The following is a 27,580-nucleotide window of genomic DNA, read 5'->3' on the forward strand; positions in this document are numbered from 1 at the left end:
TAATGAATTCTAGCACAAAAGACTTGGCCATGTGAACTACGGTTCGCTCAAGCAAATATACTCGACCAATCTAGTCGATGGTCTTCCAAGTGTTACTTAACCAAATAAAGTATGTGAAACCTATTACCTAGGAAAGCAAAGTAGAGCTCCTTTTCCAAAGATTAGCAACTCAAGATCTAGTAATAAACTACTACTAGTGCATTCTAATGTGGGAGGTCCAAAGAAGGTAGCTTCACTTAATAGTAGTTTGTATTACCTACTTTTTATTGATGATTTCACCAGGTCTAAATGGATCTTTTTTCTTAAAAGGAAATCTAAGGTCTATGGTAAATTTGTCAAATTCAATACTTCAGTGGAGAAGGAATTTGGTAGCTCTCTAAAAGTTCTTAGACTTGACAATGGAACAAAGTTTACCTTAGCTGAGTTTAAAGATTTCATCACCAAAAATAGAGTGAAACATCAACTAACCATAACATAATGGAACAGAGTTTACATTAGATGAGTTTGAAGATTTCTTTGCCAAAAATGGAGTGAAACATCAATTAATCGTAACATACAACCCTCAACAGAATGGAGTTTGTCAAAGAAAAAACAAGACTCTTATTAAAATGTGATAACTCTATGATATAGATTTATTTAGGCTTAAGTTTGATTGTAATTTGACTTAGTTCTTATAATAATGCATAGAAATTAATTAGGTTTTATCTAATGATTTTAAGTTAATTAATTTAGGTAAGCTAATCTAATCTTAGTTAATTTTATGCTTAATTTGGAGTTAATGTGATTAAGATAAGTTTTTATTAATTTATTGGTGCTTTTGTAAGTGTTTAATAAAGGAAGACTTTTAATGGAAGAAGGAGAGCAATTTCGAGGTGCAGACTTCCACTACACATGTTTTGATATTTCGACCATAACTTTTTCTACAAAACTCTAAATGAGATGATTCTTAAACCATTCAAAAGATAAAAGAAAACACTACAACTTTAATGTCTATCAATTTACCCGTTTCAGCTTAGAAGGTGGTTAAAAATCTTGTTGAAATTGGAGCACTGTAGCAGTCCTAAAGCAATTATGATTTCTACTAATTAATTGGTCGAGGCCGCGACTTTGGTAAAGGTAGGCCACGGCTCATGTAGTCTGATGAGGAAATCCTAATTGAAATTGACTTTTTTCTTCATCCAATTGGGCCCAACTTCAAAGCCTTATGAAAACAACCTTTTCAAGGAATTTTAGAGAACGAAACACTAGATTAAGAACTGAGAATCAAGCTCAAAGTCATTGAAGCTAAGAAGAAATTAAAAGATTTAAAAAGATTTGGAAGATCAAGAATACAGTTCTTGGGTTCTATTATCTTTTTGTTGAATTTTTATCTCCTCAGTTTGATTTTAATGTTTTAACTTTATTTGATGATGATGTATGACTTGATGGGGAACTAAATTATTTATCTAAGATTATGATTGAACTCAATACATAATCTAATTTATTTATCTCTATTTTTCTTGTGTTTAATGGGTTTAAGTTGTTTATTCTATTTTGTTCTTAATGCTTCTAATTGTCTGATTATCAATTAGATTGAATTGGAAACCTAAGTTAAACCTTGACGAAGGAGATTTAGGTAGACCTTGAATAGAATAGCGTATGATTGAATGTACTTAGTTGATTAGGTGGTTTGATTTACATATAGGGTAAACATACACCTATAAGCCATACGTAGCTAAAATTAGAGCATGAACGTAATAAATCTTTCTTCAATTTAATTTGCATAGACATATAGTAAGTTTATTTGGAGAGATGTGTTATAACAAACTCGATAAAGACTTGTAAATAAATTAAGACTCCAGGTTAGCAACTTAATCAATTTAACTAAGTTAAGAGAGAAAGACAATAATCAAATGAAGTATCGAGGGACATCATAATCTTAGGTTTAAAAGTCAATCAATTTTGCTAAGTAAATTTAGATTAGTTTCAATTTTTTAAGTTTGACTATCTTTCCCTTTTTTGTTCAATTTTTAGTTTGTGGATAAAATTAAGGTGTGAAATTTTAATAATTAATAGTAAGAATTAATTCAATTCCTTATATGATCGACACTCTACTCATCATTATATTATATTTGTGATTCATATACCAGCGAGACCCAACAACGTGGGCCGCGTCCTTGTGGATTTTCCAAATGTGGGCCACGATGCCCTAAAAGGTAAGACACGCCCTATGTTTTGTGGGCTGCCAACAGTGGGTAGCCCACAATTTAACAATTTAAAAAAAAAAAGGGGTTCTCCGGGCCACGGCTTCTCTAAAGGGAGGCTGCGACCTAGTTAATTTAAGAACTGTGGGTCGCGGCACCCAAAAAGAAAGGTCGTGGCCACGCAGATTCCCTAACATCGACCACGATGCCCCTAAGGGGTAAGCCGCAACCCACTTGATTTTTTCTTTTCTTATGGGCTGTAAAATTTGGGCAGTCCACCTTTCATACTTAAACCCACTTTCATTTACACCCATAACTTAAAACCAACCCCTTCATTCCAACTCACCTACCCCTCCCCCCTAAGTGCAAATTTTTGCACTTTTCACTCACTTCTTCATACCCATTACTCTCTGTTTCTCCTCTACTTATCTTCCCACCACTCTTCTCCCTTCATCAATATTCTTCCATACCCATTACCCATACATATTTTCAACATATTTGCTCCAAATTTCAAGTAAGTTTCAATATTATTTTTCTTTTCTTTTTCATATATAGTTATATATAGTTTTGTTTACCTATTTTCATTTTTCTTTTTCTTTTTATTATTTTTACGAATTATTATTGACTTACTTCACATTATTTATTCTGTTGGAAATTTGTGATGGGTATTGATTATTCTTGAGACATTGTGCTAAGTTATTTTATAGGTATGGTAAATTGTTTGGATTTGTGCTTTAAATTTCAAGGCTAAGTTGAAATTGGGAATTTGGGTAAGGTTTTTTATTTTAAATTATTTTTTATGCCTAAAAGGCTAGAAATATTTTAATTACTGGACTTTTCCTTAATACTATAAGCATTTACTAATTTTGATAAGAAGACATATGGGCTAATATTGTTGATGGTCTATTGTGTTTTATTGGTACTTTTCTTTTCTTTTGGTTGAGAATTAATTGCAGAAAATTTAAGAATGGCACCCAAACGAGCAAGGCAAAATTCCAATAGTTCATTTGATCATACCAGATTTGTGTCAGCTGAAGCTATGGCTAGACACGCCAGTTCTCTTACCAACAAAATTGCAATAGCCGAACAAGAACTGGATCAAGAGTTGACTACACACCTTGACCCTCAACTAATGATTGATGGACGTCACTGGCAAAAATGTTGTGCCTCACCAGTGGTTGCAAGTATCCCTCTGGTAAAAGAATTTTACGTTAATGCTATTAACGCTACTAATGATTTTGTTTTTATGCGAGGTAAACTAGTACCATTGTCGAGCCATGCCATCAATGAATTTTATAAAGATCTTGATATTGAAAATGATGGCTATGGTTAATAATTGGCTGAGCATGAGGATTGGGATGATTTCATTCGTACACTTTGTGATGAGGGTGCTCAATAGCGATTCTTCAATAATGCACCAGTTTCATTCAAGAGGAATGTGATGAAACCCGCTTCTAAGATATGATTATATTTTGTGGCTTCCAAATTACTTCCTACAACACATCTTAGAGATGTCACAAAAGATCGAGCCATTCTTATTCATTCCATCATGATTGGATGCACAATTGATATTGGCCACGTAATTTACAAAGCCATGAATAACACTGCACAATCAAATCGTGAAGGCTTGTGGTTCTTTCTCTGATTATAGCTATGTGCAAGCAAGCTGGTGTATGATAGGATGCTAGTGAGGGGTTGTTACACCCTAAACTTCCAATTGATCTTAATCTCAACCTCCGACAACCTCAAAATTCTATTAAAGGTAGTTTTCTTCCACACACCATCCTCTACCTCCTCGACCAAGACACCAACAATTGTTAATGATGCAGAGAATTGAGAACCTTGAGCACCTAGTTGAGAACCTTAGGCAACGATTTGAGCAACACATGACTTATCAAACTCAATGTAATCAACATATGGACCACATGTTTCGAGCTTATGGTGTTTTTATGGGAATGGACATGTTTACTCTTTTACTAGCAACTAATCCTCCTAGGGGTGCAAATGAGGCTGAAGACAATGTAGACAATGAGGCAGAGAATGATGAGGAGGAAGATGAGGACTAGAGCTTCACTAGATTCATCTAACCATTAGGGGAGTATTTTTTACCTTTCCTTTATTTTTTGTAACATTGAGGACCATATTTAGTTTAAGTTTAAGGGGGTGAATTTATTTTTCTTATGGTGAATATTCTGCAGAAGTTTTAGATTTAATTTTATTTGCATGCTTATCTAGATTTATAAATAATTTAGGATTAGTTCATAATTGAATTCAGTACTTGCTCAAATTTTAGAAATATAGAGTAAAGTTGTGCTAATTGTTTTGATGGTTTCCCTATCCAACGATGATGTCTAGTTGTCTTAAATTTTAGTTTTTGGTTAATAAGGTTTTGGTTAGATTCATGCTAAATTCTTTTGATAAGTATCATTGTTAAGATGTGATTTTCACAATTTTGAGCACTATATTTTTTGCTGTGGATTATTGTGCATATTTAGAAAAGGTTTATGTTGATATAAAATTTTAGATTATGTCATGAATTTAGAATTTGGTTGATTTTATCTCGTGGTAAAATCATAAGCAATACTAAGTTAGAGAGATGCTATAGGCCATCTTTGGACTAGTTGAGCCTAAAAAGCCAACCTTGATAAATCTTTATCCCTAGTATACCCCATTGAGCCTAATTTACCATTTCTTTGTTTAACTACATAATAATTAAGCCTAGCTTTAAAATCAAATTTTTAATTTTGCAACCCTCACTCCTATACATGCATATTGTTTTAAGAAATATAGAATGAGCTAATGTTGAAAAAGGTGGAAAGGTGTTGTTGATGTGAAAAAAAAAAATCAACCCACTATCTACAATACAAATAAAGTAAGTTTGGGGGTGTGAAGTTGTGAAATTTTGAAAAAAAAATGTGTGAATAAAAGAGAAGTTCAAATGTGGAAGAAAATGGTGCATGAGGAGAAGAAAAATAGAGCTCTATATATAGGTTTTAGAATAATTATGTGTTTAGGGTGATTTGAACCACATTATTATCCTTTATCTTACCAGGACCCTAGCCATATATTATAAGCTTTATAAATTCTTATTGATCCCTAGCTTGGTGTTAGTCTACAATAGTGGAGAGAGAGATGAAAAGTAAATCTATGGAATTCTATTAATAATTTGACTTTTGTGTTGGCATAAACTCATCTGGATATCATGATATTCTTAGTAAAAGATTTCACACACATACATGGAAATCCATTCGAAAGTGTGCTTGCATTAGAATTGAAGCATGAATTTAAATGATGCCTATATTTTTCCTTAAGTTGAAGATGGATAGACATACCTGTGAGGAAATTATGAGGAATCATTGAGTTGATGCACTTTATCTCTAGTAGAAGTAACTATATTTATTTTGTTTTAATTATCTGAATTTGATTTTCGTAAGTTAGTTTCTTTTCTTTGTTTTGCTCGAGGACTAGCAAAATCTTAAGTTTGGGGATATAATAACTTTATGATATAGAGTTATTTGGGCTTAATTTTGATAGTAATTTGACTTAGTTCTTATAGTAATGCATAGAAATTAATTAAGTTTTATCTAATGATTTTAAGTTAATTAATTTAAGTAAGTCAATCTAATCTTAGTTAATTTTATGGTTAATTTGGTGTTAATGTGATTAAGATATGTTGTTATTGATTTATTGGTGCATTTGTAGGTGTTTAATAAAAGAAGACTTTTAATGGAAGAAAGAGAGTAATTTCAAGGTATAGACTTTCGCTGCACATATTTCGGTATTTTGATCATAACTCTTTCTAAAGAACTTTAAATGAGACTATTCTTAGACCATTGGAAAGATAATAGAAAAAGCTACAACTTTCATATTTACCACTTCACCAGTTCGGCCAGGAAGGTGGTAAAAAATCTTATTGAATTTGGAGCACTACAGTAGTCCTAGAACAATTACGATTTTCACTAATTAATTGGTCGAGGCAACGACTTTGGTGGAGGTAGGCCGTGGCTCACATAGTCCAATGAGGAAATCTTGACTGAAATTGACTTCTTTCTTCACCCAACTAGGCCCAACTTCAAAGCCTTCTAAAAATAACCTTTTGGAGGACTTTTAGAGAACGAAACACTAGATTGAAAGTTGGGTATCAAGCCACAAAGTCATTGAAGCTAAGAAGAAATTAAGAGATTTAAGAAGATTTGGAAGATCAAGATTACAATTCTCGGGTTCTATTATCTTTTTGTTGAATTTTTATTTCCTTAGTTTGATTTTAATATTTCAACTTTATTTGATAATGATGTGTGACTTGATGGGGAACTAAATTATTTATCTAAGATTATGATTGAACTCAATACGTAGTCTAATTTATTTATCTCTCTTTTGCTTATATTTGATAGGTTTTAGTTGATTATTCTATTTTATTCTTAATGCTTCTACTTGCCTGATCACCAATTAGATTGAATTGGAAATCTAAGTTAAGCCTTGACGAAGGAGATTTAGGTAAATCTTGAATATAATACCATATGATTGAATGCACTTAGTTGATTAAGTGGTTTGATTTACATATAAGGTAGACATATACCTATAAGCCATATGTAATCAGGATTAGAGCGCGAACTCAATGAATCTATCTTCAATTTAATTTAATAGACATATAGTAAGTTATTTGATAGAGATATTTTTATAAGAAACTCGACAAAGACTTATAAATAAATTAAGACTCTAGGTCAGCAACTTAATCAATTAAACTAAGTTAAGAGAGAAAGACAATAATCATATGAAGTATTTAGAGACATCATAATGTTAGGTTTAAAAGTCAATCAATTTTGCTGAGTAAATTTAGATTAGTTTTAGTTTTTTAAGTTTGATTTTATTTCCCTTTTTAGTTCAATTTTTAGAATTTGCAAAAAATTAGGGTGTGAAATTTTAGTAATTAATAATAAGAATTAATTCAATTCCCGATAGGATTGATACTCTACTCATCATTATATTTTCTTTGCAATACGTATACTTGCGTAGGTAGAAAATTGAACAAAAAAAATGGCTAAATGTTTGTTGTATGAAAAAGGTTTACCTAAGAGGTTTTGGGCAGAGGCAACTAATGCATCAATGTATTTATTTAATATCTTACCTACAAAAGCTTTAACTTCTCAAAGCCTTTATAAAGCCTGGCACGGGTTGAAGCTTTTATTGTTCATTTAAAAGTATTAGGATATGTATGTTATGCCAATATACCAAATGAAAAGAGAAAAAAGCTTGACCCAAAGTCACTGATTACAATTCACTTCGAATTTAGTGAAGTGTCTAAAAGGTACCGACTATACAATATTGAGACCAAGAAGATATTTGTTTGTCAGGACTTAAAATTTGATGAGAGACCCAAGTGGAGCTAAGACACGTATGATGTTGAACCATCAAGGAATCCTACTCCAGTCAGTGAAGTTTTTCCAAGTGAAAGAAAGTAGACAAAAGACTTGGAAGATGAAAGCTCTGTAAAAGGTAAAAGGACCTTGTAGGAGATTTATGAACTTTGCAACACAGCCATTGTTTAGCCAAACACATACCCTGAAGCAACAAAGGATGAAAAGTGCGTGCAGGCCATGAACATGGAAATGGAAATGATCAAGAAAAATAAGACATGGACTACATATATATATATATATATATATATATATATATATATATATATATATCTGTAAATAGTTAAATCTTAAAGGTTATTTTAGGAATTGAGTAAAAGTCAGTCTGTTAAATTAGTTAACAAACTGACAGTGGCAATCTTGTAAATAGTGAGTCGTAGGCTTCTGTTGTGTAACATAATTTCCCACTAGATGAATGCAATCAATACAGCAGCATTAATCTTCAATCCTGTGTTTCAATGTTACTTTGTCTGTTAATTTGACATTTTAAATTCCCAAAAATTAAAATGTATAAGCCACTCATCATAAAGCTTAGCGTGAACAATTCAAGCTTGAAAGGCTACATAGAGCAGAGCATATGGTTTAACAGTAGAAAGACTCCATTAACAAATAATTGCTCTGACCATATCATCTGTCATTACCACCCATAGTAATGGAAAATATACAACACACTTGTATGCTGTATCTTCCAGGCTTTGGTCTGTTTGATGATAATCTAACTTTGACTCCATGGGTCAGTAGGGTTAAACCCTGTATGGCTTTCAACTTTAGTATCGCATTAAGAAGCCCCGTCTGTGTTATAGTTTTAACCTCATTGTTTCTGTTCAGTCGTTGTTGATCTGAAGCACACACAACCTGTCGATTTCAGAGGATATCTGAAAGCATGTGTCTCAGTGCAGAACCACAGAAACTTGAAAGGTATCTTATGAAGACAAATAACTATAAACCGAATTTACCTCGTCTTTTCAGCTCGTTGGACCCGATTAGCCAACTAAAGTATACCAGAAGCCCTTCTGTTCAAGCTGCTTTGAGTTTCATGTTACTTGGATTCAAGTCCTTGAAGTTTTTTTGAAGTAAAGTCATTGAGATTTTTAAGTCAGATTCAAGTTGAGTTGCATTTCAAACTAACCAGTTGGATCATCTGAGTTTTGCTAGCTTTTGCCACCTATAGATCTACATACACCTGAACTAATCCAATCAGAAACCATTCTCAAGATTTAAGTAGACCAAATTGGTAGGAGGAAGATTTTACTGTTATACCAGTATGAAGTTCCATTCCAATCATTTCCAATCAGCTGAATTATCATTAACAAGTGATAACATAACTCTTAACTAATTCCCCCAAATAACGGGTTAAAAAAAGGAACATCTTGTATAGCTATAAAGCAAAGTACGGAGAGATCAAAGTACTAACATAAGAATTTGTAACACAAGCATATCAGTTATCACAGAGATAGAAAAAGCTGTCAAACTATACTTAGCTAGTTAATAAAAGTATAAGTTATTTTAGCCTAGCCTTATATGCCTAGAATTCTTTGCAGCTCATCTGGTCGACAAGGAAGTTCAATGGCCCCCTCTCGGTAAAACCCGAATTCTTCCTCTGCTTGCTTCAACAACTTCAAGAACTCAGGATTGTTGAGATGATCTAATTTGATGACAAACCTCTTTGGTTCTGGACCTTCAGTGGCAATCACTACAAAGTGGCCTTCCCTGATCGTCTTGGACAGGGGAAGACTGCTTTGCAGCTTCCCCGCAATGAACCTTATCATTCCAATACTTCCCTTCTTCAAGACCCCAAAATTCTTAGCCTTACCCATGGTCAAGTCACTCACCAAAAATTGTTGCAATCACCTTGAGGTTCTCCGTGGGCAATGCAGGTATATATATAGCATTTCGCAACTAAAAGATGGCAGATAAAATGAAGGTACTGGAAAAAAAAGTCGTTAGGGGACCATAGCATGCATTGCTTTTTACATGTGATACTTCTTAAATTGTCAGCTCAGTTGCACCCCCTATTTTCAGTTGAATATAATGTGTCTTCGACAGTCCGCTTTCAGAACCTGAAAACACAATCTACTTAAAGACTTACACTTGATACAATGACAAGACAAAAGATACACATGATAGAAAGCCCAAGCTCTTCCTCCAACCATTTCACAGCTAATCAGTGTTCTCACTCCATCAGCAAAACAACTTTTTAGGAATGTAGCTGCCAACCGGGCAATAAGACAGGAGGTTTACCAAGGTAAAATTACCATGCACAAACATATCATTTGGTCATAACTCATCAAAGTAATAACTGCATGCCAACAGTAAGTATGCAATGACTTACAAATTCAAACAGTATTCTCTCTGGAAGATGCTTAGCTAATGAAGAGTGTTAAATAGATGGTACATGAGTTCTACGACTTAAATCTTACACTTAAGCAAAGAAAAAAAGAATGCTTTAACAATAATAAATAAATTATAGATTATCCATATGAAATGAAGTTAGGCTATTTCTTAAGAAAATTGGGAAATCAAGTTGTACATCAGCAAGAACTAGGGCTATATATCCACCAGATGAGTCAAGAGAATCAAGTGAAACACAAAAAGACCCACTCTTAAATAGTCCTTGGATTACAAATCCTACTTATATCCTAGGCTATGAAATGGAATACCGATTTGCAGTTATCCAATGAAAACCTGCCTGGTAGCCCATCAATAGCTTGGTTAGACAGGTTTCAATGCTCTTTGGAAGCCTAAGGTTAAGATCAAGGGTTCCTACTAAACAGAAAGTCTTTTTTGGTCCAAGGGAAGATCTCCTGTTAGCTAGTTAGGCAAGAATAATAAATTATCAGTTTAATCAGTTTTTGTCTCTAGGAGTATTTTGTTAATATCTGCTTAGCTGGAATCAGTTGTAATGATGGTCCATTAGGTCTTATTTTGGGTTGAGCTATGATAGTTTTGAGGAGTCTTTTGGCTTATATTAGTTAAGTTTTATTTCCAAGCCTAATGATTTTAGTAAACCTAGTGCAACTACAATATTGTAACGCATGCCTATTCGTATCTTTTTGTATTGCTAGTCTAGGTAGAGTTAATCGTAATAAAGATTTTAGTTATTAATTTTCCTAGGAGAAATTGTTATAAGAGTGATTGTTCATGCCATCTCTTATTTCTTCTATCCCTCTCTCCTGCTACAGTACTTCAGGTTACTGATCTCACACAAGAACAGCAACCATAAACTTGTTTTTCTAATCTACTGAGGCTAGAAAATTCCAGCAATCTTTCCCTTGCCTTCTTTTTAGACCAATTTCAATAGAATCAAAACCCTATTCAATTCTCAAACCCTGACATTAATTCCAATCATAAGCATTAAACCTAAATCCCTAATTTTGCCAGGCCACCATAAAGGCTAAGTAGGCAAACATCCATAACTTTGTCTCACATTACTGAAACTTGCATTAGACTCCATAATATAGACTCATTTTAAAGTTATCAGCTATGCTGGATAAAACATACAAGTTTAGCAACTTTGCTTACAACATTCTTAATATATAAAACAAAACATCTACCGCACTATGGCTTGATGCATGTGGATGCAATCCTATTTATGAAGCTTCTGTAACAATCATGTGACATTGGTGGTCCCTAAGCACCTAATGCAATTGAAAAAAAAGAAGAAGAAAAGAAAAGAAAACATTATCAAATATTGTAAGGAAACCACATTTAACATGTCTGGAACAGAGAAATTCATCAGAATAGACAATAGAGCAAAGATATCTAGTACAATGGTTACATCTATTTCATGGCAGATACAGTTCACAGATTATCACATGAATGAACAGGATAATTAGATGAAGGAAAGAAACATGTGCTACAGTTATCTCATTTTCATGGCTGGCATAGTACACTACATACAACATGCTAGGAGAATTCAAATGCAATGCCTTAGAAAATTGGAAGAATGGAGAAGTGAGGAATTCATTCAATTCGGATAGAACACATATCTATTACAATTTTAATAATCTTCTAGAGCTCTTAGGCCCACAAGGGACAATGAGCTTTCCAACTTGTGCAAACAAAAATTTCTCTCTAGCCTGTTCTTACAACTTTAAAATGATTGATGAGCTAGATGATAAGAGTTTAAACATCCTCCTAGTTTTAGCATACTAGATAGGTGAACCACAAAAGAGTTAGTATGATGACAAAAATACAACATAAACATGCATATTTTGCAATGAAGCAATAATCCAGAAAAAAATAGCAATAATAAGAAGTCAAGGGTCATGGAGCATGTCAGCTCAATGGAGATCTTGCTAGCCAATTTCTCTTGTATAGTTCCAAGAAATAATTCAAGTGTTATGAGTCTCACACTGTATATCTATGAATGAACAAAGTTCTTTTTACCCCAACAAAATTATTTGGACTGCTCAGACAAAGTCAAACAGAGAACATGCTTCAAACAGCACCAATAATGAAATGATTAACTCCATTTCTCTGACAAGTATCTATGGCAAAAATGGAAAAGATAAACCTTCACAGATATACATTCTTTCCAAAGCAAGTCAAAGCAAACTAGCTTTGAGGCTGGACGAAGATATTCAGATATATATGTGTGTGTGTGTGTGTGCGTGTGTGTGTGTATGAGGAAACTGTGAAAATGTGAAATAGCATCTTGTACAAATTTGTTTGTGATTGAGAAATATTTATATAAGTACACATCCAAGGTCAATGCATTATAAATTTATATTGACACACATTTGTCAGGCAGGTCTAAGGTAACCAAGTTTAGCAAGCATACATTGAGTTATAACTCATTTCTCCATTCACACTCTTACATTGTCATGCTTCTAATTAAGAAACAGAATACTCATCAAACAAAATTCATTTAAATGGAAAAGGATCATCATAAATTATACTCAAATTCATTAATATCCACACTTTTTAACAACATCTTCAGTATTTCACAACCACTCGGCTATTTTATTCTTCAGACAACAAGATTATACATACTATATAGAATGGGCAGTAATCTCTTTACATATAGAGTGATCAGACTGTTGGCTTCCTCTCAAATCCAGTGCCAGGATCATCATTGGAAGGGAAAACCCGAAGCCCAGTAACCATGGCAGCGGGTGGACCACGACGGCACCTCTGCTCCATCTCCTGGACAGAGTCCAAGCTCCCAGATAAAAGAACTTCAACTGAACCATCCCTCCTGTTCCTAACCCAACCCTTCAAGCCCAGTTGAGTGGCATTTTCTATTGTCCAGTTCCTATAGAACACACCCTGAACCCTACCCTTTATGACAACCCGCACCTGCATCATCAAAATCCACAATTCATCACAATTAATGAACAGAGAGATCCAAAAACCTAAATTGCACAATCAAATCAAGCGAGGTCCATCACAAAATTAAACTTTCAGAGGGGAAATCCAAAAACCATTATCAAAAATAATAAAGTGATATAAAACCCTAATCGGCATAAACTAAATTGATTAATATGCTGAAAGTTCCAAAATCTAAACTGCGCAAGCAAATCACGAAATGCCCCATTATTTACACAAAATGACAAAATTAAATCGTCTAAGGGAACAACCTAAACCCATTATTAAAACTAATGAAAAGACTTAAAATCCTAATTAGCACAAACAAAATTAATTGGTACCATATATAGACAGTCAAATACCTAAAATGAACAAACAAATCAAGATAGGCCCATTAATAACACAAAATTGATTTTTTCGAGGAAACAGCCAAAACCCATTGTCAAAATGTGAGAAAGACACTTAAACCCTAATTAGTATATATAAACATCCAACTCATCCAAAAAAATTTTTGAAAACGACTTTCATCCTAAATTGCACACACAAACTTAGAGATGCCCATGTTTTATACAAAATTGAAGCCACTAAGGAAATAACCGAACCCCTGTTATCAATACCTAAGAAAGAGACATAAGATCCTAATTTGCACAAACTAAACCCTAGTGCTATGGAATTGCTACTTCAAGATAGAACTATCACAACATTCCTCAAAATTAACTGAAATTTCCAAGGAAACATTCAAACCCATTTCCATTCTCCATTAATAAAGTCAAAACAGTCCCATTAATCCCATGAACGTAGTCTCAATATTGACAATTAGGATTGGTTAAAAATGAGTCCTTATTTTTGACCCATTACCGCATTCCTCTCACTAAACTAAATTTTCCAAGTAAAAAAACCAAAACCCAGAATTTATATCTATCATTAACACATAATGAAACAATTTTCAAATTAAAATTCAATCTTGAAACCTAAGGTTGGTCAAAAGAATTATTTTTTTCAAAAACCCAATATATTCCAAATAAGCAAAAAATTATCAATTACAACGCAGGTAGGAACTCACCGTTTTGGTTTGGGAAGGCTGAGAGGAGTCATTGGCAGCTTGAGGAGTGGCCATTGAAGTTAAAAGAGATCGAAAATGATAAAAACTAAGTGGGAACAGAGAAGGAATAGGAGGGCGAAAAGGAGGAAAACGAGAGCAAAGCGGAAAAGAAGGATGAAAAGAAGGAGAGTTAGTATAAGACCGAAAGGGGAATCTATGAGCAAAACAAGTATTTGCATTTTGAAACCATCTTCTGGGTGGAAGACAGTGAAGATTCTTGTTGTTCAGGAATATGAGGAATCTAGTGCTTGTTTGATGATTGATTAAGATTAAGGATGGTTTCAGTTGTTGGGTTGATGCCATTTCGGTTTTGACTTTTTGAAATGTTTGGTTTTTATAGGTGGAGAGAAATGTGAAGAGAATTTGGATTCGGTTTCTTGAAAGGGAGGGCTTAGAAAAACAGAGGGTTCCGTCGGATTGTAACTAAAATATCCTCTCCCTTCTTCTATTACTGTTTACTTTAACTTATTTTTCTTTTTAATTTAAGTTTTCTGTTTTCTTTTTTCATAGGTCAAATTTTCAAGATTGGCCGTGGTAAACTGGTAATTTCATATCAAGGGTTAAGTAGTAAAGGCAATGGTATCTTTCTAAGGATTAAGGAGTGGTAAAGTCGCCTTGTGTACCTTCTTGATAGCTTCCTTCATCTTGTGAGTTAAGAAAACCAGATGGGGTAATTCAACTTGGCTCATTGCCTCATTGGTGAATTATGCGAATTGCAATTAACTTTGGCAAATTGAACCATTTCTCGGCTACTAAAGAGGAACCATAGTGATGAGAATCCGTGAGTAAAGACACAAAGCTAGAGTATTGTCATGCCCTATACCCGAAGCACAACAGACGTCGCACACTTGTAAGATATAATCCTATAAACATGAAAGGCTCAAAAACACATATCTTAACCAATTAACTAAACGAATTAAATACATTTATGAAAATATAATGATTATCAAAACTAAGTCTATCAACATTCAAAAGGAACATAATTTCGATAATGTTCAAGAGGAAGTTTCTAATACTATAAACTAAAATGTCGAGAAAAATCTTGAAGCAAACCAAAACCATATGCTAGCCTACGAAACATCACTCCTCGAAATTTTTCACGTGTTTGACCAAATCACAACATGAAAAAATGAAAGAATGAGTGAGTCCAATAGCTCAGTAAGTGACTAACATCCCTTTAACCGGATTAAGCATGTTCAAAACATTTAGGCCCAAAATTATGTATTCTCATATAAATATCAAAACAGAATTTTGGGTAACTTAATTTCGAATAACAAAACTATCTTACTCCAAAATTTTCAATTAACACAACAAAATATAAATTTCACAAAATTACAGAATTTAATGGTCTCTTGTAACATGCTATGACCACACGTAACCTTTATGATATAGGTCAGAAATAAATCCACAATTAACATCAGTGGCATGGGTAAAAATTATATCAAAAGCAACCATTAGCTGCATTGAACAAATACAAAAAATACCATTATTCTGTAACTGATAGTGCGGTTAGGAGATCGATCTCTAATCACAAAGTACATGTTGACATGGCCAACACTTAACTTTCATTGGCAGGGTCAGAGTATAGCCATACTAGGAAACAAAATAGAAACATATATTTTTAGATTATCTAAATTTCATAAAATAGTATATCAACTTTCTCAAGCATATCTCATACACATCAAAAGCATATTTGTTTTAGACTAAATATTTATGTTTACATTCATGAAAACATACATGCATACATTATACAAAGTCATATACAAATTTCAAAATCAAAAATCACGCTTTGCATAACCCACATTCTAAATTCAATGTATAAAACTCATATACATATACATTTTGTATGTTCAACTCAATTTTAATAAATCATAAGATAAAATATCATATATTATGTACAAATTCCAATTGAAGCTAAATTTTAGGATCTAAAAACACTGAAAAGACATCAATCACTTACTTGATTGTCAAGTTCACTATCAAGCAACATCTCAGAAAATCTCCTAGTAGCCTTAATCAACAATCCCTTGAATACTTTTCCCTTTTCTCTATCTTTCTTCTTCCCTAGTGTTAAGCTTTTTTGATTGTCTATCATTTAAGTCTGATGAAATAAACTGATGTTAACTTTTCTGTCTTTTCTTTTAAAACGTGGTAATGTAAAACTAGTCTAACCCCCACTATCTGTTTTTTCTTTTTAACGTGATAATTGTCCTTAACTTTTCTTTTAACGTGATTTAATGTGATATGGTCAGATAAATAAATTGACCTTAACCCCTCTATCTTAAACGTGATATATAAAAACTAACACTAATTAAAACTTCTTTATTTACTTAAACACCCCCTTCTTCTATTTTCTAATTATTAAGGCACCTAAAGTCATAACTATAAATAAATAAAATAATAAAACAACATCTACTTATTTATTTTTATAAAATTATAACTTAATAAATCTAAATGTTTTTATAATATATACTTTGTGAAGGGTATTACATCCTCCCCTCCTTAAAAGGAGTTTAGTCCCTTAAACTCTTACCTTGATCCTCAAAAAGGTGGGGATACTTCTTTTTGATATTTTTTTCCAAATCGCAAGTCACTTCTTGTTTTGTGTGATTACTCCACTGAACCTTAACATAAGGAATAGTCTACCTTCTCAGAACTTGCTCCTTCCTATCCGTAATACGTATAGAATGCTTATCATAAGACAAATCTTCTCTAAGTCTCAAAGGAGCTAACTCCATCACATGATTAGGATCTAGAACATATTTTCTCAGTAAAGAAACATGAAACACATTATGTACTCCCCATAAAGTAGGTGAAAGTGCCAGTCTATAAGCCACATCACCATCCCTATCCAAAATCTCAAATAGTTCCACATAACAAGGACTAAGTTTTCCTCAAATCCTAAATCTTATTACTTTTTAATAGGTGAAACTCGTAGGAAAACATCATCTCCGACCTCAAATTCTAACTTCCTTCTTTTATTGTCTACATAACTTTTTTATCTACTTTGAGCTTTATGAATATGTTCTCTGATTAGCTGAACCTTCTTAACTGCTTGCTGAATAAAATCTAGACTCAATAACTGTCTTTCACCAACATCATCCCAACAAAGAGATGACCTGCATTTCTTACCATACAAAGCTTTGAATAGAGACATTTGGATACTAGATTGATAGCTATTATAAGCAAATTCTACACATGACAAGTGTCGATCCCAAGAACCTCCAAAATTCATTACATAAGCTCTCAACATGTCCTTAAGAATTTGATTAGTTCTCTCAAACTAATCATCTGTTTAGGGATAAAAAGTAATACTAAAATTAAGTCTAATACCTAAAGCTTTATGCAGACTTTCCTGAAATTTTGTCACAAATCGAGAATCTTGATCAAATACAATGGACACTAGCACTCCATGTAATCTCACAATCTACTCCACATATAACTCCGCTAACTTTTCCGATGACATTCCCATACGAATAGCCAAGAAGTGAGCAGACTTTGTTAATCTATCAACAATCACCCATATGTCGTCATTACCTTTCAAGGTTCTCGATAAACCAGATATAAAGTCCATAGTAATTCATTCCCATTTTCATTCTAAAATAGGGAAAGGTTGCAACAACCCTGCTGGCCACTAATGTTCAGTCTTGACTTGCTGACATGTCAAACATTTGGTTACAAACCATGCAAGCTATCTTTTCATACTGCTCCACCAAAAAGTGTTCTTCAAATTTCTATACATCTTCGTACCACCAAGATGGATTGTATAATTACTATAATGATCTTCCTTCAAAATTTCTCTCTTCAATTCCACATCATCAAGAACACAAATTCTATCACTAAACCTTAAAGAGCCATCCTCATAAATCCTAAAGTCTGGTTTTAAACCAGATTCAACCTCAAGTTTAATGTGCTGAAGTCCAAGAACATCTACTTGGGCTATCTTAATTCTGTGAATTAAAATTGGTTGTACCTGTATGTTAGCCAATAATGCTCCAAAGCCATGCATATGCACACCAATATCCATCCTTTGCAAGTCCTCCAAAATTTGTCTTTGGAAAGTAATCATTGTAGCCATGTTCCTAGAAATCTTTCTACTTAAAGCATCAGCAACTCTACTCGCCTTACTTGGGTGATAATTGATGGTCAAGTCATAATCCTTCAACAATTCTAACCATCTTCTCTGTCACATATTCAACTCCTTTTGCATGAAAAGATACTTTAAACTTTTTATGATCTGTAAAGACCTCACAAAACTCACTATACAAATAATGTCGTCAAATTTTTAATGCAAAAACTACTGCTGCCAACTCCAAATCATGAATAAGATAATTCTCTTCATAAGGTTTCAACTGCCTAGAAGCATAAGCAATCAACCTACCATCTTGCATAAAAACACACCCAAGTCCCTTTTCAAAAATATCACTGTAAACAACAAATCTCTTACTATTAGTAGATATGGTAAGTATAGGAACAGATACTAATCATTTCTTTAACTCCTCAAACAAATCCCTTTCCATAACAATTTGGTGAAAGGTAAGACAATACAAAAAACTCCTCCACAAATCGCCTATAGTACCCTACTAAACCTAGAAAACTATAAATCTTAAAAACATTATTCGATCTCTTCCAATTCACCACTACTTCAACCTTTTTTGAATCCATCAAAATCCCATCTTTCGACGCCACATGCTCAAGAAAAGCAACACTAGAAAGCCAAAATTCACATTTCTTTAGTTTAACAAACAACTATTTCTACCTCAAAGTCTCCCAAACAATCTTTCGATGCTCTTCATGATCTACTAAGCTAAAGGAATACGCCAAAATATCATCAATAAAAACAACCACATACTTATCCAAAAAAGGTTTAAAACCCGATTCATCAAGTCCATAAAAGCAGCTAAAGCATTTGTCAACCTAAAAGGCATAACAAGGAACTCATAATGCCTATATCAAGTATGAAAAGCAGTTTGGGAATATCCTCAATTCTCACCTTCAATTGGTGATAACTAGACCGAAGATCAATTTTGGAGAACACTTGAGTGCTTTTTAGTTGATTAAATAAATCATCTATTCAAAACAAAGGATACTTATTCTTCATGGTTGCCTTATTTAACTCTCGATAATTAATGCACAACCTCATACTCCCAGCCTTTTTCTTCACAAATAACAATAGCGTTCCTTAAGAAGATACATTAGCTCTAATAAAGCCCTTATCAAGAAGTTTTTGCAACTGTTCTTTCAATTCTACAAGAACCATTCTATAAGAAGCTTTAGAAATAAGGCCAACTCCTAAAACCAAATCAATAAAGAAATCAATTTCCCTATCAGAAGGTAACTAGGTAGATCTTAAAAAAAAAAAAACAGGAAATTCCCTCACAATAGGAATCTCTTCAATCTTTAACTCTTTCATTTTACTGTCTATAACAGCTGCCAAAAATATTTTGCAACCACTAGTAAGCAATCGCATAGCTTTTAAAAGCAAAGATGACTTATAAAAGAGTGTAAGTACAACTACCATGCAAACAAAAAGGTGTTTCCCTCGAAGTCTCAAGTTCCACCCTTTTCCCTCGACAGTCAACTTTAAAAAAATTTGTAACTAACCAAGCCATCCTTAGAATTACATCAAAATCTTGCATATCTAAAACATGAAGATCCGCAAGCAATTCTCTATCTTCAATCCTTACCACGCTCATCTTACAAATCTGATTTGAGATAATTTCACCTTTAACTAAAATGTCTACATATAGTTCATAATCCAAAAGCACAAGGCAAGGCAAACTTTCGAACAAATGTAGCAAATACAAAAGAATAAGAAGCACCAGTATCAAACAATACATGAGCAAAAGCTGAGGCAACTAGCAACGTACGTGACACAACGGTGTTGGATGTCTTTGCTTCCGATTGAGTGATAGCATAAACAAACCCTTAGGTGCGAAGTCTTCGCAGTTTTTTATGTCTAGTAAAAGGTGTATGCATAGTCTGAACAACATCAGTGGGTTGAGTCCTTTGCACTATAGTTTCAAAAGTTCGAGAGTTTTGTGGCCTCTGCACATATTAAGATTCTTGAAAGACCAAAAGATAATTAGCAATACGATGTCCCTATTGGCCAATCTAAAACAAGCACCAGTAACATGCTTACATTCAGCAGCTCGATGTCCTCCACCATATACTGAACATTTAGGCCTTTGTTGGGATGTCTTGCCGTGGTACAATTGAGTTTTCAAAGAAAGAAGTTTATCCTTAAAAGTAGAAGCTCTAGACTTTTTAATAATTTGAAATTTGGAAGGACTATTAAAAACTCTCTTACCTTGAAAGTTTGAATCTCTACCCCTCTCTTTCTGAAAATCCCTCCTTACCTCTTGAGTCTCTCTCCATACAAAATCTAAGGATTTTGCCGTACCAATTACTTTATTGTAGCTGATCAAATGCAATAGAGCTAAGCCTCTACTGATGTAAGCATTCAAACTATTTTTGAACCTCCTAGCCCTACTTTCATCGTAAAAAACTAGAGAAGTGGCAAACTTGAACAATAATCAAACTTAGCCTCATAGTCATCCATTGTCATACTACCCTAAACTAGATTAAGGAACTCTCTCTCCAACTGTAATAGCTTGCTCCGAGGAAAATACTTAGCATAGAAGGCAGCGCGAAAATTCCTCCCCTTGAAGAACTCAAGGTCATTTTCATGAGCGTGCGCTACTCCTTTCCGCTAATTATGTGCACTTCTTGGCAATAAATAGATTGAAAATCTAACCTTGTCTTGATCACTAGAACGCATGGCATTAAAAGCTGTATCCATCTCCTCAATCCATAATTCTACATCATCAAGATTTGTGAAACCCTTGAAAGAAAGAGGTGTTATCTTCTTAAACTCACCCAAGGCTTTCCAATCAGTAGAATTATTAACTTGTTGGACTGATTGTAGACGTTGTCGTTGCTCTCTAACCAAACCAATTACCTCCTAAATCAAGTTCAACACTCTATCATCATTTCTAACCACAACACCTTATATCCCCTCGATCGAGTTGGTAGGAGGTTGGTTAATTTCAATAGTCATCTAAACATCTGATGTTTCAACATCATCTTGATTTTGTTAGAAGGATTTTGAATCTATCATAGCGAGACTTCCTAGCATTAACACCTTTAGCACTAGCCGCAAGGTCAGCAAGATTATGCTCGCTGTCTCGATGAGGAGGCATACTAATTATTCATAACAAGGAAAATTAAAATTAGTTTTTTTTTAAAATACTAACATAAAGCAATCATAAGAGTATTACAAACATGAATAGAGGAAAAACGTCCCAATCCTTTTTTTTTTTTTTTACCCACTTCTCAAATCTCGCATAAGTGTTAAAATTAAGTAATTATGCCTAACTTGGCTCTGATACCACTAAATTTATCATGCTTCACACCCAAGGCACAACAAATGCTGCTCACTTATAAGATATAATCCTACAAACATGCAAGGCTCAAAAACACATATCTTAACCAATTAACTAAAAGGGTCAAATTCATTTATGAAAATATAATGATTCTCAAAGCTAAATCTATCAACATTCAAAAGGAAAATGACTTCGACAATGTTCAAAAGGAAGTTTCTAATACTATAAACTAAAATGTCGAGAAAAATCCTGAAGCAACTCAAAACCATATGCTAACATACGAAACGTCAATCTCCAAAATTTTTCACGTGTTTGACCAAATTACAACTTGAAAAGAAGAAGGAAAGAATGAGTCCAACAGTTCAACAAATGACTAACATCCTTTCCACCGAGTTAAGCATGCTCAAAACATTTAGGCCTAAAATTATTTATTCTCATATAAATATCAAAACAAAGTTTGAGTAACCTAATTTTGAATAACAAAACTATCTGACTCTAAAATTTTCAATTAACAGAACAAAATATAAATTTCACAAAATTACAAATTTTGATGGTCTCTTGTAACATGCTACGACCACACTTAATCCCTATGGCATAAGTCAAAAATAAATCCACAATTAACTCCAGTGATACGGGTCAAAAATATATTAAAAGCAATCATTGGTTTCACTAAATAGATATCACAAATATCACTATTTTATAACCAGTGGTGCGGTTGGGAGATCGATCTCCAATCACAAACTATATGTTGACATGGCCAACATTTAACTCCCATTAGTAGGGTCAGAGCATAACCATACTAAAAAACAAAACAAAAACATATATTTTTACATCACCCAAATTTCATAACATAGTATATCAATTTTCTCAAACATATCTCATACACATCAAAAGCATATTTATTTCAAACTAAATATTTATATTCATGAAAACATATATACATACATTATGCAAAATCATATACAAATTTCAAAATCAGAAATCACGCTTTGCATAACCCATATTCTAAATTTAACATATAAAACTCATATACATATGCATTTTGCATGCTCAACCCGATTTTAATAAATCATAGAATAAAATGTCATATATCATGTACAAATTCACATTAAGGCTAATTTTTAGAGTGTGAAAACACCGAAGGGATATCAATCACTTACTTAATTGTCAAGTTCACTATCAAGAAACAACTCAAAAAATCCTCCTAGTAGCCTTAATTAGCAATCCCTTAAATACTTTTTCCTTTTCTCTGCCTTTCTTCTTCCCTGGTGTTAAGCTCTTTTAACTGCCTATCGTTTGAGTTTAATGAAATAAACTGACATTAACTTTTTTGCTTTTTTTTTAAAACATGGTAATGTAAAACTAGCCTAACCTCTACTATCTATTTTTTTCTATTAACATGATAACTGTCTTTAACCTCTCTTTTAACGTGATTTAATGTGATATGGTCAAATAAATAAATTGACCTTAACCCATTTATCTTAAACGTGATAAATAAAAATTGACACTAATTAAAACTTTTTTATTTACTTAAACACCCCTTTCTTCTATTTTTCAATTATTAAGGCACCTAAAGTCATAATTGTATATAAATATTAATAATAAAACAACATCTACTTATTTATTTTTGTAAAACTATAACTTAATAAATCTAAATGTTTTTATAATATATACTTTGTGAGGGGTATTACAAGTATTAAGCTGGTTTATTGAGACAAAGAATTGGAAACATGACCATTTGGGGTTAAAGAATTTATTAGTAGTAAAAAGGGTTCTTGTGATAGGAAGAGGAAGCATTGTAAACAAGTAAAGGATGTACCAGAGGTAGTAGAGAGGAAGATCGGAACAATTCCTGAAATACCGAGTGTCATGGCAGGTGGAAAAGAACAAAAAGAGAATAGGTAGACAATGTATAAGAGTGCTAGAAAGAGAAGCTCTGAGTGAGAGTAACGTAGTTCTAAAAAGTGAAAAGTTCTCTTAATGAATTGTGAAAGCTCTATATATAGTGCCAAAAGTGACGGTTGCAAGAAAAGGCTTTAATGCACATAATTAATTATATTTTAAGGAGAGTTTTAATGTTAGATAATCGTTACTAAGAGTTAATGTCGAGTAACAATTAGAAACCCATTATGAGACTATTGAAGTAATTATATATAATAAGACTTGTTCTCTAATAAAAACTAACGAAAAAGAGCTATATGTGAACAGGTACAAGGAAAGAAGTTATAAGTGAACAGGTACAAAAGAACAATATAAAAGAGGAAAACACTTATATTTCAAGAAAAGTTAAAAGAAAGACTTCTTAACTACCTCTACATCTGAGTCACCAAACCAAACTCTCTAAAACATCTTAAGATGAAAGTAACTCATGAGTCCTACCACTTATTCTAGGTTACTTTCACTATCATTCGTGTGAAATGGTTATTCTATATGAAGTGGTTATTCTACTTGTATTAGTTGTTTCACATGGAATAGCGCTCCACTTATTTTAGTTGTTTCGTGTGAAGTAATACTTCACTTGTTTTAGTTGTTCTGCATGAAGTAATACTTCACTTGTAATGGTTATTCTCATTATTCTCAATATAATATTATGCTATAAAATAATTTATTAGATAATAGGTATTAACCAAAATCAAATATCTACATTAGTTAAAAAAGCTGAAGCCCCTTTAGGATTGTCCATGACTCACGAAGGGCAAAAAAGGTCCATAAGGATGTAAACAAGGCCTGGGCAAATAGCAAAGAGAAGGACCGGAATGAAGAATACAAGGGTCACACGAAAGACAAGGGTAAAAAGGATGAAAGCAACGATGGTTTGGAAGAAGAACAAGATTGGTGAATCTGAGATTAGCATTGTTGTTCCTTTACCACTCTTTTGGCAAAATGGATGCTTGCTTAAAAGGCAGAAAGATTACCAAGTTCTTGAGGTTCCGAGGACTCCCTGGTTCAAGGACCAATGCATCAATTCTTGAAGAAATCTTTCCGAAGGCTCCTTTGCAAAAAAAAAAAAAACCAAAAAAACAAAGTAACCAATCCATACTCCATATTTGGCCAATCTTTCAAATCAAAAATGAATTGCTATTTCTTTTTTGTTGACAAATCAGTTTCAGAGGACTCAAACTGCAACCATTAATACAAAAAGGAAAACTGTAATGATTAATATGCTGATATGAAGTCCTAAATAGTGGACTCTTCTCCAATCTTCACGATGAATATTCTAGTCCAGATAATGTTTTGAATATTCTAGTCCAGAAAATGTTTTTGCAAAGAAACCAATCTAATAAGTGACATGCACTGCTCCTTTGTTCTAATTTTAGCTGTCATAACTCCTTCAGTTGTTTATCTGTTAACAGTTCAATTAATCTAATCCTACACACAGCAATAATCAGGAGTTTTTAATATTAGCTTTTGGTTTATGAGTGACCTGGGGAGCTCTATTCACAATAGTAGCTCAACTTGTAGTAAAAAACAAAAGCATGATTTTTGCTTGCAATTGGAAGTTCTTTGGCTCATAGATGTAAAATGTCCCTATATATTTATCAGATCATCTTTGGTCTTGAATGATTTGCATTTTTTTGGAAAATACACTTCAAAAGCAATATATTGCATCCCATTCAATTTGGCACTGTGGCAAATTGATTAAATAGGATGTTATTCTCTTATAATCAACTGAATTCACGCCCAACCCAGGACTGAAATCCTGCTTCATCATCCGTTCCTCTTCTAAAACAACCTAATTTATTGGAACTTGCCCAATGACAAAAGGAAAAGCCTAGTATTCATTTCTTGGGCTAACTATGACGTTTCGGCTCGGGATGTATGGCATATACACCAAACCACTTAGTCAAACTGATGGTTTTTAAAGCCCAACTCAAATTGCTTGAACCATTTTCCTTTGGAGAACCATAATTTAATATTTCCCCCTTTAGTTATTCATTTTCAAACACTTTGCTCCGGAAACTCACACAAGCTGGATCAATGTTATAGTTCAAGAATCAAACCCTCACTAGCAACACAATAATTTTCATTGCCTGGTGATTTCTACACATCTCTCGGAGTTGAAGTTGGAGGTTTTGGTGCAGAACTAATCCGTCGGCCCCTCTCAGACCTACTATTCTCAGCAAACTTGAGGCTTCCATGGTGCAACCCTTTCTCTTTTTCCTCTTCATTCCACTCTGATCCATAATAGTGCTCTTCACTGCATTTCTCGCCATGCTTTGAAGCAGGGAAGAACATGCTCCCCCATTGAGGGAAATGCACGAGTGTTACAGGCAAAGTACATGCCACAATCATGATCCCCATATGGAAAATCCCAGTTGCGGTCGAGTACTTTGAGCTTGTAAAGAACAACAATTGAGTTAAACCGGACCCGAAGTTGCCACCAGCACCAGTTAGGCCGGAGATGACACCAAGCGATCGACAAGAAATGAATGGAATAATCCCAAAAGTAGCGCCACAAGCTGCTTGTGCACCAATGGAGAAGAGGAACATGGAGAAGATGGAGAGGGAAAGGTAGTTTGCTCGGCCAAGGCAGATGCAAAATATGCCTCCTAGTGTTTGCAAGATGTACAAGTTCCAAAGACGGCCACGCATTCCGAATCGACGTGCAGCTATATCAGACAAGAAACCTCCCATGGGACGAGCGAAAATGTTTGCCATACCAAAGGTGGCAGCTATGGTGCCGGCTGTATGGAGCTTGAGATTGAACCTAAAGGAATCCAGAAGCCAATATTAATTTTCACTCTTGTTGTCCAATTTAAAAGAGAATTTTATAGCAAGGAGAAGATTCAACCTGTCAAAGAAATATTCAGCAATGACATTATCTGTTGTTAATTCTACACCTAAAGACATTCCATAGAGAAGAACAAAGATCCATGTTCTGTAATTTGTGATGGCATACCATATCACCTGACCAAAGAAAAGCAATCTATATCAACAACCGTATTGCCCAGGTTTTAAACCCATTTTCAATTCCTAATACCAAGCCCAAAAGCCTAGAAAAATTGCAAATTAAAATGTGATAGCATAAATACTTGCCTTGGAGAACTTGTCCTTTGGAACATCTCCTTTCTTCTGCAACGTACCAAGGTTCCCATCAGGCAAATCTTGGCCTAAGGTCAAGACCAATATTCCCATAATCACATGCAACCATCCTGGTATAAAAAATGCAATTCTCCAAGCAGTAAATGGAGTTGCACCAGCTTGCTTGATTAACTCAAAAATGAGTGGCATAAGAAGCTGAGTAGCACCACCCCCCATGTTTCCCCATCCAGCTGCAGTCCCATTGACAAGTCCAATGATTTTTCCATTAAACATAGTGCTCATCCAATATTGGCAAGACACAAATGTTGCAAGGGAGAAACCGATCATGAATCTTACAGCTACGTACCCTCCAGCAGACGAAACAAATGACATGCAAAACACAGTTGGGGCTGACAACATGATAAGGAAAGCACAACCATAACGCGGGCCTAATAGGTCACATACTGCACCCATTACAAGCCTAGAAAAGATGCTGCCAGACACAGAAGCTATGCCAGCATTGCTTATGTCGCTTTTTGTGAGGTTTAGGTTGTCTCGGATGATAGGAACAAGAGGAGCTGCTGCAAAAGTGGAGATGAAGCAAGTGAAGAAAGAGAGCCAGGAGAGATGGAATGTGACCATGTGGGGTTTGGCAAATGACAGAAGGTTGAAGACTTTGGCTTTGTGCTCAGAATCGACAGGGAGAGCAAATTTTGCAGTAGGGTCTGTTGGGATTGTGGGGGAAGTGACTGAGAAAGCAAATGCTTGTTCTTTTGCTGAAACTCCATGCATGGAGCTTCCTGGCTCGTTCTCTGTTTCAGTCATAGCTTCGGCCTTCTAAGTTCTCTCCAAAACAATAAAAGGGAGGACAATTAACTTAAATTCTTATAGTATTGAAGGTTGCAGGATTAAATTTGTAGCATTGGTTGCTGTCATTGGTGTTTACAGAGAGCTACATTTCATTTTTAAAACAAATTATTGCATGTTCCGACGGCTGATGTTGAAGCTAACTCCAGTTGTGAGTCGCATTGCATATACCAAAAGCTAAATTTGTTCCATTGAGACAGAGACTATTGGTTTATGTCCTCTTAACTTAAAGTTGTAACATTTTCTTATGCAATTGATATTGTGGGAAGGTATCAACCATTACAGGACAAACAAAAA

General features: G+C 34.0%; 3 protein-coding genes across 3 annotated transcripts; all 3 read right to left on the bottom strand.

Moving 5' to 3' along the window:
- Nucleotides 1-12,466: 12,466 nt before the first annotated feature.
- LOC18598015 (acylphosphatase family) lies at nt 12,467-14,418 on the bottom strand. The gene is made up of 2 exons (XM_007027346.3): nt 13,971-14,418; nt 12,467-12,898 (listed from the first exon to the last, which is right to left on the bottom strand). The coding sequence occupies exons 1-2, from the start codon at nt 14,310-14,312 to the stop codon at nt 12,632-12,634; spliced, it is 609 nt and encodes a 202-aa protein (XP_007027408.2). The 5' UTR covers nt 14,313-14,418; the 3' UTR covers nt 12,467-12,631.
- Nucleotides 14,419-16,651: 2,233 nt separating this feature from the next.
- Nucleotides 16,652-19,705, bottom strand: LOC148762358 (uncharacterized). Its single transcript, XM_088806334.1, has 7 exons — nt 19,614-19,705; nt 19,204-19,333; nt 18,769-18,926; nt 18,311-18,434; nt 17,715-18,192; nt 17,462-17,546; nt 16,652-16,856 (listed from the first exon to the last, which is right to left on the bottom strand). The coding sequence occupies exons 1-7, from the start codon at nt 19,703-19,705 to the stop codon at nt 16,652-16,654; spliced, it is 1,272 nt and encodes a 423-aa protein (XP_088662460.1).
- A 5,730-nt stretch (nt 19,706-25,435) lies between these two features.
- LOC18598016 (high affinity nitrate transporter 2.4-like) lies at nt 25,436-27,241 on the bottom strand. Its single transcript, XM_018121280.2, has 3 exons — nt 26,432-27,241; nt 26,187-26,302; nt 25,436-26,102 (listed from the first exon to the last, which is right to left on the bottom strand). The coding sequence occupies exons 1-3, from the start codon at nt 27,239-27,241 to the stop codon at nt 25,436-25,438; spliced, it is 1,593 nt and encodes a 530-aa protein (XP_017976769.2).
- Nucleotides 27,242-27,580: the final 339 nt, after the last annotated feature.

Source organism: Theobroma cacao, chromosome 5, assembly GCF_053813885.1.
Source record: "Theobroma cacao isolate CCN51 chromosome 5, ASM5381388v1, whole genome shotgun sequence".
NCBI lineage: Eukaryota > Viridiplantae > Streptophyta > Magnoliopsida > Malvales > Malvaceae > Theobroma > Theobroma cacao.

Excerpts from the sequence above, each read along its gene's own strand:
- LOC18598015 (XM_007027346.3), bottom strand. The coding sequence starts at position 14,312 with ATGGCATCAACCCAACAACTGAAACCATCCTTAATCTTAATCAATCAT. Across the intron at positions 12,899-13,970 it reads AGCCTTCCCAAACCAAAACG|GTGCGGGTTGTCATAAAGGG; the intron begins GTGAGTTCCTAC and ends TTGATGATGCAG.
- LOC148762358 (XM_088806334.1), bottom strand. The coding sequence starts at position 19,705 with ATGAGCGTGGTAAGGATTGAAGATAGAGAATTGCTTGCGGATCTTCAT. Across the intron at positions 18,193-18,310 it reads ATGATTTGGAGTTGGCAGCA|AGAAGATGGTTAGAATTGTT; the intron begins GTAGTTTTTGCA and ends AATATGTGACAG. Across the intron at positions 16,857-17,461 it reads ATGGGAATGTCATCGGAAAA|GGATGGTGATGTGGCTTATA; the intron begins GTTAGCGGAGTT and ends GATTTTGGATAG.
- LOC18598016 (XM_018121280.2), bottom strand. The coding sequence starts at position 27,241 with ATGACTGAAACAGAGAACGAGCCAGGAAGCTCCATGCATGGAGTTTCA. Across the intron at positions 26,303-26,431 it reads CAAAGGACAAGTTCTCCAAG|GTGATATGGTATGCCATCAC; the intron begins GCAAGTATTTAT and ends TTCTTTGGTCAG. Across the intron at positions 26,103-26,186 it reads GCTGAATATTTCTTTGACAG|GTTCAATCTCAAGCTCCATA; the intron begins GTTGAATCTTCT and ends GGATTCCTTTAG.